At 52.9% G+C, this 13,157-nt stretch overlaps 1 protein-coding gene across 3 annotated transcripts in view; it reads right to left on the minus strand.

The window, feature by feature from the left end:
• Window positions 1–12,368, minus strand: part of MPRIP (myosin phosphatase Rho interacting protein) — a 129,963-nt gene extending 117,595 nt beyond the window's left edge. For 2 of the 3 annotated variants that reach the window (XM_065897606.1, XM_065897605.1), the window contains exon 1: window positions 11,959–12,081. In XM_065897606.1, the coding sequence (XP_065753678.1) occupies window positions 11,959–12,081 (123 nt within the window). Of the gene's footprint in view, window positions 1–11,958 lie in introns of all 3 variants that reach the window. The other variant, XM_065897607.1, reaches the window with a different exon arrangement.
• Window positions 12,369–13,157: the final 789 nt, after the last annotated feature.

A 13,157-nucleotide genomic window follows, 5' to 3' on the forward strand; every position in this document is an offset into this window, starting at 1 on the left:
ACATGGGCAAGTTCCGCGTTCCATTTCAAGGGGCTCCATGCTCCATGGCTAAAGAAATAAAGTTTGAAAACTGGTAATAAGAGTAGTAAACAGGGGCTTCCCTGGTGGCGCAGTGGTTGAGAGTCCGCCTGCTGATGCAGGGGACGCGGGTTCGTGCCCTGGTCTGGGAAGATCCCACATGTCGTGGAGTGACTGGGCCCGTGAGCCATGGCCGCTGGGCCTGCGCGTCCGGAGCCTGTGCTCTGCAGCGGGAGAGGTCACAACAGTGAGAGGCCCGCGTAACGCAAAAAATAAAAATAAAAAGTAGTAAACAGGCCAGATCCGGTCGGAGACTGGCTCTCAGCAGCTCCTCTGCACCTCACCACCCTGGGGTGCACCGGTGTCTCCCTACACGGCCTGGCCTTCAGCTCCCACGCCCCCTCGGCCCCCTTCCCCACAACTCTGAAGCCCCAGCTTAGCTCCTTCTCGGCAGCTAGGCTGATACTCAGGAGGGAGCAGAGCTCCAGGTGGCTCGGCCAGCCCTGCACACTGGCTCAGCGCCTCTGCCACAGACCCCAGGTCCCCATCCCAGGCTCCTCCACCCGCCCAGCGCCGTATCTGCCCGCCCACCCCACAGTCCGCAGTGCTGAGGTCTGGCTTAATGTGCCGCTTCCCAACGCGGCTCACGACAGAATTCCACGGGACCCAACAATTCCTCCCCTGGTTTCCACCTAGAAGAGCTGAAAGGAGGGTTAGACAGAAGTGTGCACGTGGGTGTTCACAGCAGCACTAGTCACAACAGCCAGAAGGCAGGACAGCCCAAGGGTCCATCTACAGACAAAGAGATAAACAAGATGCGCTATGCCACATAATGCAATACTCGGCCAGAAACAAGCAGCGAACACAGGTTCATGCTACCACATGAACCCTGAAAACATGCTCGGTGCAAAAAGCCAGACAAAAGGGGTCACAATTTCTACGATTCCATTTTGGTGAAATTTCCAAAAGAGGTAAATCCATAGGGAAGAAAAGCAGATTGGTGGTTGCTGAGGATGGGGGTAGGGAGTGGAGCCTAGCTCTTCAATAGTAATGGCGTGTTCTCTTGGGGTGATGAAATGTTTTAAATTACAGAGTGCTGGTGAATTTAGCATATTGTGAATGTGCTAAACACAACTGAACAGTACACTTTATTTATTTTTGGTTGCGTTGGGTCTTTGTTGCTGCACGCCAGCTTTCTCTTGTTGCAGCAAGCGGGACTACTCTTGTGGTGTGCAGGTTTCTCACTGTGGTGGCTTCTCTTGTTGCGGAGCACGGGCTCCAGGCACACGGGCTTCAGCAGTTGTGGCGCACGCGCTCAGTAGTTGTGGCGCATGGGGTTAGTTGCTCCGTGGCATGTGGGATCTTCCCAGACCAGGGCTCAAACCTGTGTCCCCTGCATTGGCAGGCGGATTCTTAACCACTGCGCCACCAGGGAAGTCCTGAACTGTACGCTTTAAAGTGATTAATTTTACGTCCCATGAATTTTACCTCAAAAAACCAAGAACAAACAAAAACCCACACGCAGACCTCACTAGATCTCAGGCCCAGAGACAGGAGGGCACGAGGCCGCCGGCCTGCTGGCCATCCTCCCTCCCACGCCCCAGCTCAGCTGCCCACTCACCCCTCTGCCCACACACATGCCCTGCAAGCCCAGCCCACGCCCAGGGCTCCTCCCTGGACGGCAGCAGCTGCAGGAAGAGGGGAAAGGGACACTTTCGAAAGCCCCTTCCCTGTTTGGGCTTGACAAGGAGCCGATGGCCGTGGAACTTTTGGAACATGATGCCACTTGTGGCAAAGGGAGGAATGCTAGAGAATGCGTGGGGACTAATTTCTGAGGCAATGGCTTTGCAGGAAAAATATCACACCCTGTCCCTCAAAAAGCTGTGCTTCCTATAAAGTAACAGGTAGGACAGGAAAGTCCAATGGAAGGAAAAAAAAAAAAAGAGACAGGAAATTTAACAAGTTCAGCCCAAGCCTCATCCTCCAGCCCCACCCTTCCCAGCACATATACCCCTGGCAGGGCAGCCCCTGGCTGCTGGACACGAGGGGCCAAGGGACACACACAGCTAGAGATCTAAGGTCCAGAAAGCCTACTTGAGCCCACCCAGGTCCACAAGGGGAACAGTGGGAGGAGGCCAAGTCAGACTATCTGGGTTTGCGTCCCACCTCTGCCACTTGCTGTGTCACCCCCGGGCAAGTTCTAGGACCTCTTTCCATCTCAGTTTTCTTATCTCTCTACTTCATAAGGATGTTATGAATATAAATGAGTTAACAGTGGCCTGGCACACAGCAGTTATTGTTAGCTATGAATGCCACCACTGACCACTGCCACAATAAATAATCTCAGAGCACGTCAACTGCTCCTTCGATTTAAGTATAGAAAGCCACACCAGACAAGGCTGCATGGCCAGCTCGCTGGCCCAGTTCCCAGGAAGATCCTCTAAGCTCACAGGGTTTCTAGGAGGGAACGGAGACGTGGGGATGAGAGTCAACGGGCTGTGTGCCAAGATGGCATCTGCCTGTTAGAAGAGCTTGCTCACAGGCTCTCGCAAGGAGCCACATCTGCTTGTTTAGACCCCACGGAACGCTCCACCCCCTGGAAGAGTGTGTGATCTGTAAAGGATGTGGGACAGCAGGGGAGGAAGCTGGAGAACCCACCTGCCAGCTGAAGTGAGTTAATCAATGCTGGTGACCAAACGGCCTGGCCAGACCTCCTGCTCACTGCCCAGTGATTCAGGACTGGGCCCAGGCTGCTCTCTACCCTCCTCTGCCCATTTCCCCCAGGCCCACGGGCAAGAAAACTTGGATTCCCAGACAACTGCTCCCAGGGACACCAGCAGGATAAGCAGCTTCTTTTAACCCTCTCCCACCTTGCTGATGGCCACTCAGACACTTCCATGCAAAGTGACTTCTGAAATCGGGATGTGCCACTGCCATTCACGGGACTTGCACTGTGCACTTCTCTGGGCTTGGCAGGTGCTCAGGGGTGGCTGTCACGCTGGCTGTTGGCCTCTGGAGCAGCCCACACCCTCTAATGGTAAGTCTCAGCCTGATGGTACCTGGCCTCTTCGCTTTTTTCGGGGGGGGGGGGGGGCCACGCTGCACGGCCTATGGGATCTTAGTTCCCTGACTAGGGATCGAACCCATGCCCCCTGCAATGGAAGTGCAGAGTCTTAACCACTGGACCACCAGGGAAGTCCTGCCTCTTCGCTTCTTATACTCTAAAAATTCTTAAAATCAGTTCACTCTTTACACTTAAACATGTTCTGAAAATCAAACCCACATAAGGAAACCCACAAGGCCCTTCCAATCCCTCGGGGCTGACGTGGGGAAGCTGCTAGGGTGATGCCAAGCAGCTCGCAGGAGAGTAGGCGGCCTGGGCCCCTGCTCTGTGGGCACAGGGCAGACAGAAAGAGAGTCTGAGGGCCAGCCATCCCACGTGCTAGCACCTCGCCACAGAGGTGGCTCGCCTCTCTGGGTCAGTGCTGATGAAACGAAGCCCGTATACTGAGCGCCCACTACACACGCAAGCATTCACAGATGTGGCACTCTTGCTATTTCCTGCATCTTCCACCATCCTCACAGGCGCCCACAGACATGGATCTTGTTGCAGCCCCCGTTTTCAGAGGAGGGATGCAGACTCTTAAATTCTGGGTAAGTTGCTCAAGCAGCAAAAGACCCAAATCTGAGCTGAAAGCCCCCTCCCTCAACCCTCCTATTCCCTTACCTGAGCACGTGTAACTGTGTCAGATTTCTAGGTCAGAGCGGTCCCTAAGCGGAAGACCCGCCAGCCCCAGGTAGACAGGCTCTGAGTGCGGCACCCGGGAGACCTGGACTCTTTCTCTGGTTCAGCTGGGACTCCCAGCAGCTGCTCCCCCTCCCAGCCCCTTTAGCTGTGGGCCAGGATACTAGGAGGGGAGAGACGGGACCGCAGGTGCACATGGAGTCTCCCCAGTCTGCCTGTTCCAACCAGTGTTTTAGGACCTAGGGATCAAGGACACAACTACTTCCTGATTCTGAATCCTCAGGGGAAAACAGTGCTTCCTGTTCAGGGCTGCACCAAAGATGTGGTCACTGCAACAGGCCAGCAGCCTGTCCAGGGGACGTGAGACACCCCAAGGCTGAGATGTTAGGACCTGCGGGAGGACCTGTAAAATGCTCTGCCTGCCCCATGCGCCCCCAGCAACCAAGGAATCCAAGTCAGGGTAAGGCCCTGTTTCTGACAGCAAAGGTTAATGCATGTTAGCAGACACAGGGAGGGCCAAGAAAAACTTTGAAAAAACCCACACTGGCCTTCCTGTGACCTAGGCTGCACCTCCCTGGGTCTCAGTGGCTCCACCTGCTAATGGGGACAATCCTTCACCTGCTCAAGGGTGGGAGGATCCCCCAGCCCCTCAGGCCCCTCCTCCCAGGGGAAGGAATTAGAGCTCCATTAAACAGCTCTAACTCAGCTTGCAATACCCCAGCCTCCTACTGAAACAGTACCACGTTAACAAGTCAAAGCAGCCTTGCCAGGAGGAGGGAGGGCAGGTTCCCGGCCGCACACCATGTGGCACACAGCCCCATCCGCAGGCAGCTCCGTGACCTAGGGCAGGCACCCAACCTCTCTGAAACTCGACGTCCCCTACACTCCACAGGTGGCCACGTTGCCACCAGCCCTGCTCGCCTCCCCAGCCGCCGGCGGTGGAAGGAAGTCACGGTACACACAACACCTGATCCAGTGCGAAGCAGGCTCAGGAGGACTCCACAGGCCCGTCCACTCACTCTCACCGCGAGCTGCCCCAAGGACCGGGCAGGACACCGTCCAGCGCAGCACACACACCAAGCTGAGCGAGGGGAGGAAGGAGCTGGAAGGGTTACAGACTCCAGGCAAGAACCAGGCTGTGGTTTCATGTGAACTAGGATGACCCTGAGTGAGAAAACCAGCAAGTGGTTTGGAAGATTCTAGCTCCAGGCTCCAGAAACAAAATGGCAGCGAATCAATCCTCTGGCTCTCTCGCCTCCAAAGGAAGTGACAGTATAATGGGAGTCGTGGGGATGGGCATTCAGGGGTCCCATCCCAGGGCAGCTGTGAAAGAGCCGCAGACAATTTCACAGAGTCTCAGCTGCTCAAACTGAAGGGACCACGAAATCTAGGGCAGAGTTTTCAAACCTGCCCCTCGCAGACCTCAGAAATGACTGGAGGTCCCACGGGTGGGAAACAGATGGCTGAGAGGCCAAGCTCTGACCCCGTGTCGCCCAGAACAGTGTCACTTTTTCTGTTTCATACACAATATTTCTGTATGAGATTCCTTTGAGTAAAAGGCCCCGCAATTTAAAGTTTGAAAACCACTGACCTGGTCCAACCATGTCGTTTCAGATGAGAAAGTGATGCTTGGAAGAGTGAGTTTCCAAGGATAAACGAAAAGCCTGTTTTCTCAGATTAAATGCTGCAAAATTGGCACCCAGTGCTCACCACGCCTCCCTGTGTGCCTCGCTCCCCCACAGGACGAGGATGTGGGCAGTAGGATATCACTTCCCTCTTGTCTCTTTTCCCTGATTGCAATGCTCTCTCCTCTCCTTTAGTCTAGCTGGCAGCTTGGGAACAATTTAAAGATAACTATTCCAAGTCAAATTTATTTCAGCTACACAACATCAGGGTCCTCGTGATCAGGCGAGAGCAGATCTGCTCCCCACAGGAGAGACCGTCATTATGCTTCTTGGAATATTAATTACCACAAAGGGGGTTCAGGAGTCTCCATCCATTCCATTAGTGGACCACTCCCTGTGTATAGAATGTGGGCACCTGCTTTACAGGTGGGAAACCAAGGCCGGGAGAATGTAAGTAACCTTTCTGGGTCACACTGCCACGTTTGTGCCAAGAAGAGAACACAGGTCGTCGACTGTAGTCCTTCTGCGTGGCAAGGGCACAGGAACTCAGAAAGAAAGGTCAAGTAGCAGGCTAGAACACAGGGAAAAAGGCAGCTAGGATACAGCTGCAAAACACTCAGCAAATACAAAGGGTTGTGCAGAATGCAGTCACCACGTCCTGCCATGTGCCTGGAGGGACATGTAAGCCTGTCCCCACCCCCCCACCCCGGGCTCTCATTCACTCCCCACAGCATAGGTCCACTAAGCCCTGACCAGCAAACACCCTTCTCTCTTCTGCCCTGCAGGGAGTAGGGATCAGAGCCCCAGAGCTCTAAAACACAGTAAAAGGAGTCACCAAAAAAGAAGTGACATTCAAAGAAAGAACCCCCTGAAGTTGGCAAAAAGACATCAAAAGGGGGATGCAAACAGGAGTAACAGCACGAGAGAGCCAACATTCCAGGAATCCGAATGCAGGCCAAGGAGAAAAACCCACAAGCGCAGCCTTCCCACCCTGGACTTCCCCCAAGGGTCTCAGGCCAGGCCACTGCAGCCAGAGCCGCCCCATCCACCACTGTAGGCGCCAGCCACACGTGGCTACCGAGCACTGGGAAAGTGGCTAGTCCGGACCAAAGGTGCTGTAAAGGTAGAAATGTATATAACAGCTTTGTTACGTGTTGAAATGATAATATTTTGGATACGTTAAATAAAATGTAAAGTTAATTTCACCTGTTTCTTTTTACTTTTTAAATGTGGCAACTAGACAATTTTAAATTACATATGTTGCTCGCATTACACTTCTATTGGGCAGGGCTGGTCTAACCCAGGGGGGTTGGCAAGCTATGTATGCTCGTTCCATTGACCAAATCTAGCCCATTGGCTATTTTTTTAAGGTCTCAAAACCAAGAATGGTTTTTACATTTTCAAAGAGTTATATAAGTACCTACTTAAATTCCTTGATTTTTCCTATGGGCCTGCAAAGCCTAAAATATATACTATCTGGCCCTTTAAGAAAAAATTTGCCAATCCCTTGTCTAGACTCTAGAAACAATCAGATATTCACTCCAATGACACAAGGAGCAGGGGGCAGGTTTGGAATTTGTGTGTGTGTGTGTGATTTTTGCACATTTATTTTTTTTAACTGAGATAAAATTCACATCACATAAAATTAACCACTTTAAAATGCGTAATTCAGTGTAATTAACCACTTTAAAATGCGTAATTCATGTTATATAAACAGCATCTCTATCTAATTCTAAAACATTTCATTACCCGAAAACAGAACCCCAACCCCATTAGCAGGCACTCCCCATTCCCCCCTTACCAGAACCTTGGCAACCACTAACTTGCTTTCTGTTTTTACAGATTTACCTGTTGTAGACATTTCATATAAGTGGAATCATACAGTATGTGACCTTTTGAGTCTGATTCTTTTCACTTAATATCATGTTTCTGAGGGTCCATCATGTTGTAGCATGTCTCAGTACTTCATTCCTTTTTATGACTGAATGATATTCCATTGTATGGATTAGACCACAATTTGTTGATCTATTCATCCACTGATCAATATTTGGGTTGTTGCTACTTTTTAGATATTGTGAATAGCACTCTTACAAACATATGCACAAAACTATTTGTTTGAATACCTGTTTTCAATTCTTTGGGGTATACGCTAGCAATGGAATCACTGAGTCATACGCTAACTGCTCTGATGAACTGCCAAACTGACTTCCACAGCGGCTGTACCATTTTACATTCCCACGAGCAATGCACAAGGGCTCCAATTTCTCCACATTTTCACCACACTTAATACTTCCCCTTTTCTACTAAAGCCATCCTAGTAGGTGTGAAGTAGTACCTCATTATGGTTTCAATTTGCATTTCCCTAATGACTAATGATGCTGACCATCTTTTCATGTGCTTATTGGCCATTTGTAAGGTCTGGAACTTCTGACACACCCCTTGCCAAACTATCTACCAATCTGTGAATAATCACAAATCTTCTAAAAAGGGTGGGCATGGAATCTTCCCATTGTTTCTGAGATGAATGTTAAGTCAAATAAAGAAGTTCCATACCATGGAACTTCCAAGAAAGTCACAGGAACAAAGGGAAATGATGAAATGATTGACTGAAATGACTGATGAAATGATTCACTGAGGCCAGCTCCTGGCCCACCCACCTCTATGTCTGGGATTCCTACACCAAGGCCCCAGCAGTCCCAGCAGCGGAGTATGGACACAGCAAGGGGCAGAATTAGACCAGGAGGGCTGAGGGGGAACAAAGAAGGACTGAAGAGCTGGGAAAGATCAAGACCGACCTGCTCATTCTCCAGGAGGGAGAGACAACCCAGTCAAGGTCCCACAACAAAACAATGCTAGACCAGGGACTAGAACTGAAGTTTGGTGACTCCTTCCACAAAAAATGATTCCTAATAGTGCACGAGTCAGCAGGAGAATGAGACATCATGTCAGGTCAATACCCACCAGGAACCCAGGCTGGGACGAGGACCTGGAAGCCAAGAACCCTAGTTCCAGACCTGCTGCTCTGCTCCCTCTATTCTCATTTCACTCTACGCAGCCTCCTGAGTGACTCCATTCACTCCCATGACATCAGAATTCCCACCTGGCCCCACCCCTCCTCCAGCTCTAACCACCTACTGCCTTAAGTGGGTGACTCCATCTAAGGACCAAATTGGACCTCCACCTCCTCCAAGTCAAATTTACCACACTATTTTTACTCCTCCCCGCTCCCTCCAATCTACTCCAAATCTGCTATTCTCAACTGCCATTAAGGGTACTTTTATCCACCCAGGTTTCCTCAATCCCCACTCCAATCAACTGCTAATATCCTGTCCCTGGTGTCTGACGACTCCTTTCCCTCCTGGCCAGCACTGACCTAGAGATCTTTACTGACATTTAATTGGACTTCTTCAAGAGCATCTATTAGAACTTCTGCCTTTAGCCAGAATTATCTTCCTAAAACACAAATCCAATGGATTAAAAAGCTAAGCATAGGAAATTCCCTGGAGGTCCAGTGGTTAGGACTCCACGCTTTCACTGCCAAGGGCCTGGGTTCGATCCCTGGTCAGGGAACTAAGGTCCCACAAGCCATGCGGTGCAGCCAAAAACCAAACGAACAAGCAAAGCTAAGCATAAAAATAACTATAAAAGAACTAAGAAAAACATCAGAGACTATTTTATAACATTGGAAAGAACACCTTCATAAGAATGAGAATAAAACTACAAACTATAAACGAAAATATGGAAATTAAACTGTCATATTTAAAACTACCACATGAGAAAGAGAAATGACCATACAATTAAAGACAATGTATGACAGGTGCCAGATTAACATCTAGAGCAGGAGTCGGCAAACCATGGCTCACAGGCCGATCCTGCCAGCTACCTATTTTTGTAAATAAAGTTTCACTGGAAAGAGCCATACCCCTTAGTGTATGTCTTGTATACAGCAACTTCACACATCGGCTTTTGTGCTACAATGGCAAAGCTACATAGTAGCCACTAAGATCTTATGGCCCACAGGCTAAAATATTTACTATCTGACCTTTAGGAAAAGTTTGTGGACCGCTGACCTAGAGTATATACAGAAGCTCCTACAAATCAATGGTGGGGGGGCCCTAACCCGATAGAAAAATGAGCAAATAATATGAAAATCCACGAAAGAACAAAATATATTCAATAAATACTACTAAAAGAGGCTTAATCTCACTGGTAACTAGGGAAATTATTAAAGAATTAAATCATTTGATAATACTCAATCCTGGCAATGGTATGATACAGCTTTTTTGGAAGACAATTTGGTGATTATCTGTAGAAAAAAAAAATTTAATGCACTTGATGTCAACCTAGCTATTCTATTTTTAGGTATCTGCCCCCAGAGAAATACTTGCATTCGTGCGCACACGCACATGCATTCTCGCTCTCTCTCTCTCTCTCTCTCACACACACACACACACACACACACACACACACACACACACACACCCAAAAGCAGTTAGAAAGCTGTTCGTTGAGACATTCACTGTCTATAATGACAAAACCTGGAAGTAACCTTGCTGTCCACCAATAAGGGAATGGTTAAACTATGGTACATCCCTGATGATGGTACAATGTGCAAAAAACAAGTTTGGTATATTGATATGTATTACCATGAAAATGGCTATAAAACATCATTAAGCAGAAAAAACAAAATATACTTCAGAGCAAAAACGCACATACAGTTTAGGTTTAAATAGGTTTTTTAACTGTACTTGAGTCTGCATGTATGCAGAGAAATGCATAGGAGAAGGACTAAAGGATAAATGCCTTAAAGAGGAGGTGGCCTCAATGATCACTGATCTATCTTCCAGCCTTGATGGTCTAAAATAAGCTCAGGGTGGGAGGGGCAACAGGAAGCAGGGGCTTGAAGGAGACTGATGGGAACCGGTCGGCTGAGGTTTTCTAATGGAGCCATGAGGATGAGAGTAAGAGGCTGGGGGAGGGCCGGATGCAGGGAGCAGCAGCTACGGCTGCTGGCAACAGCCCTGAGTCTCCCTCCGTCTCTCTTCAAGAACAGTTTCTTCCTGAAAGATCCCAAGAGGTGGAAGGCTGGCCTAGTCTCTCCCAGCACAAATAACCCCACTCATTTCAGAAGCGACCACTCCACTTGTGCCCCGGAGGGCCCAGGCCTACTCCAACCCACAGTTCAACTGTGAATACAGTACAAGATTGAGGTACTTCTAAATTTGTGGCATCCCCCTCCCCACCAAACACCACTAATAATCAGCATTTTAAAACACATTCAATTCAAACATGCAGACTCCACTCTAATTCATCTAAGTTTAAGAATCGGAAAACAAGCCCTATGAGGTGTAAACACCCAATTTTGGCAGCTGCCTGGAATAACCAGAAAACTCTCTCAGAATAACCCTTGCCAAGCCAGCAACTTCCTAAATCCAAGCTTACTGTTCTGTAGGTGATTCCTGTTCATTTGTTTTTTAAACTGCAAGAAGAAAAAGCTTCATACGATGTCATGCCTTGCTTTTCACAACAGCCTAGTGAGGCAGGAGAGCCAGGGATCCCTGCTCCCAATTTAGAGAAGGAAAATAAACTATAACGAGGCAAAGGGACTTGTTCAAGGTCACGCAGCTGCAAGTGATAGCCAAGCCTAGAAGTTCAGTCCCCTGACTCCTGGTCCAGGACCCTCATGGCCACATGAACTGCTTCCCAGGGCAAGGCGTCCAGTGGAGAGGAGAGCATCTCCCTCAGAAGCCCACCACAGCCCGGCACACCACCAGGACACGGACCCTGCCGTCCTAACGCTCTGACTCCGCAGCCCTGGGTGCGGGGTGAAGCTCTGGGTCTCGGGTACCAGAAGTTTCTTTCTGGCCACTGGGGAAGGCAGCCGGTCCCAGGCCGTCACCCCTGCCCTGCCACCCACTCGGCCGGCCGTGTAAACACTTCGCAGCAAGAGAAACGGCCAGGCCGGTCCACTCCAAAGCAGCGTGTCGGTGGAAGGAGCGCCCACGACGAAGTCAGCTGGGCTGGAACGGGAAGGGGCTCCCGGCCCCGCGCAGAGGGACCAAGGGAAGCTCGAGGCGGTTGGGGGGACAGAGGCTGGGGAGAGGCCGGGGGTGGGGGGGGCGGGGCCGGCCGGGAAAGCGGGAGTGGCCGCGCGGGGCCGCAGAGCCCAGCTCCGGAAGGGCCGGCCGGGCCCAGGACCCGCGCCGGGGGCACGCGGGACGGCCCGGCGCCGCGCTGTGGGAGGGTTTCCGCCGCCAAAGCGTGCGAAACCCCCCAGGGACGAGGGACAGAGACTCGGCTGGGGGCGGGGAGGCCGTGCGAGCCCCTCCCCCGCCGGCGGCCCCGGGTCGCGGCCCAGAGCGAGACCCGGACCCAGGCCGCCCCCGCCCGGTGGCCGCCGGTGGGAGAGGGCGCGGAGCCGGGCGGCCGAGTGTGGCCCCGCGCTTTGTTCCCGCGCTCGGCCGGGCGCCTCGAGACGCCGAAACGCATGAGTCACCGGGCGGCGAGCGGAGGGCGCCGCTCCGTCCCGCGGGCGCCGCTTTGTCCGCCCCGCCCGCGCCGCCCGCTCACCTGCGTCAGGTCCTCGTCGTTGAGCAGATGCGACTCGCGGGGCTTGAAACAGTTCTGACACTTGCTCTTGTTGAAGATGTTGGCCTGGAATTTCCTGCACGGGTTCTCCTTGGCCGCCGACATGGCCGGGAACGGGCTCAGGCCGGGCACCGCCGCATCCCCGGCCGCCGCCTCCAGCCGCGCACGCAGGCCGGCGCCTCACAGAGCGCGCGGCCCCCGCCGCCCGCCCGCGCCGCCGCCGCCGCCGCCGCCGCCGCCCGCCGGTCCCGGGCCCATGGACGCGGCCTCGCGCGCCCACTCCCACTCCCGCCGCCGCCCCGCCGATCCCCGCGCTCGGTGCCCGCGCCGCCCTCGGCCGCAGCGAAGGGGAGCGGAACGCCGGGCGCACTCCAGGGCGGCAGGCGCGCGCGAGGGAGCGACAGGCCAGCGCGCGGGGCGTGGCGGTGCGCGGGGCGGGGCCGCTTCCCGGCGCGATCGGCGGTCCGGCGGGCCAATGGCAGCGACGCGCCCTGGCTAACAAAGAAACCCCCTGGCCAATGGGAGCCGGGGGTGGGACAAAAGGCGGCCAGGCGCAAGGTAACTTGTGTAGGCGAAGTAAGGCGGGGCGTGGTGGGGAGTTCAGGCTTGGTGGACGGGCGCGCGGCCGCCGGTCCTGACAGCTGCGTGGGCGGGGCCTGCGGGAGGGGCGGGGGCCTGAAGGCGGGGCGGGCCCTGCAGGCGGAGGCGGGGACGGGGGCGGGGGCGGGGGCGGGGGCGGGGACGGCGGGCTGGCTCTGCAAACAGTTCCTGCAACCTCGCGGTCCCGCGCCCACACGGAGACGATTAGTTTGACACCCACTATGCGCCGGCCCCGCGTGGCGGTCAGCAAGGCTACATACTGTTCCAAGTACTTGATATGCATGAGCTCAGTGAAGGCTCACGGCCTCCCCATCCCCATCCCCATCTTATGAGGGCGGACACTGAGGCGCAGAGAAGTTAAGGAGAGGGACGTAGGGTTTTGGGCGGCGGGGGGTGACTTAGAGATGTCAGCCCGGAAGAGCTGTCAGTTCTATTGCAGAAGATTAGTAAGGGCTGACGCGGTGCCAGGTACTGAGCCAGGCATTCCTGTCCCCACTACGTGCTTGAGGAAAATAAGGCTCCGATGTGTGCGTGTGCGGGGTCTACTAGGCGGGCCAACTGTCACTCCAGTCGTCCACTGT

The sequence above is a fragment of the Phocoena phocoena genome, chromosome 19 (genome assembly GCF_963924675.1).
Source record: "Phocoena phocoena chromosome 19, mPhoPho1.1, whole genome shotgun sequence".
NCBI classification, from domain to species: domain Eukaryota; kingdom Metazoa; phylum Chordata; class Mammalia; order Artiodactyla; family Phocoenidae; genus Phocoena; species Phocoena phocoena.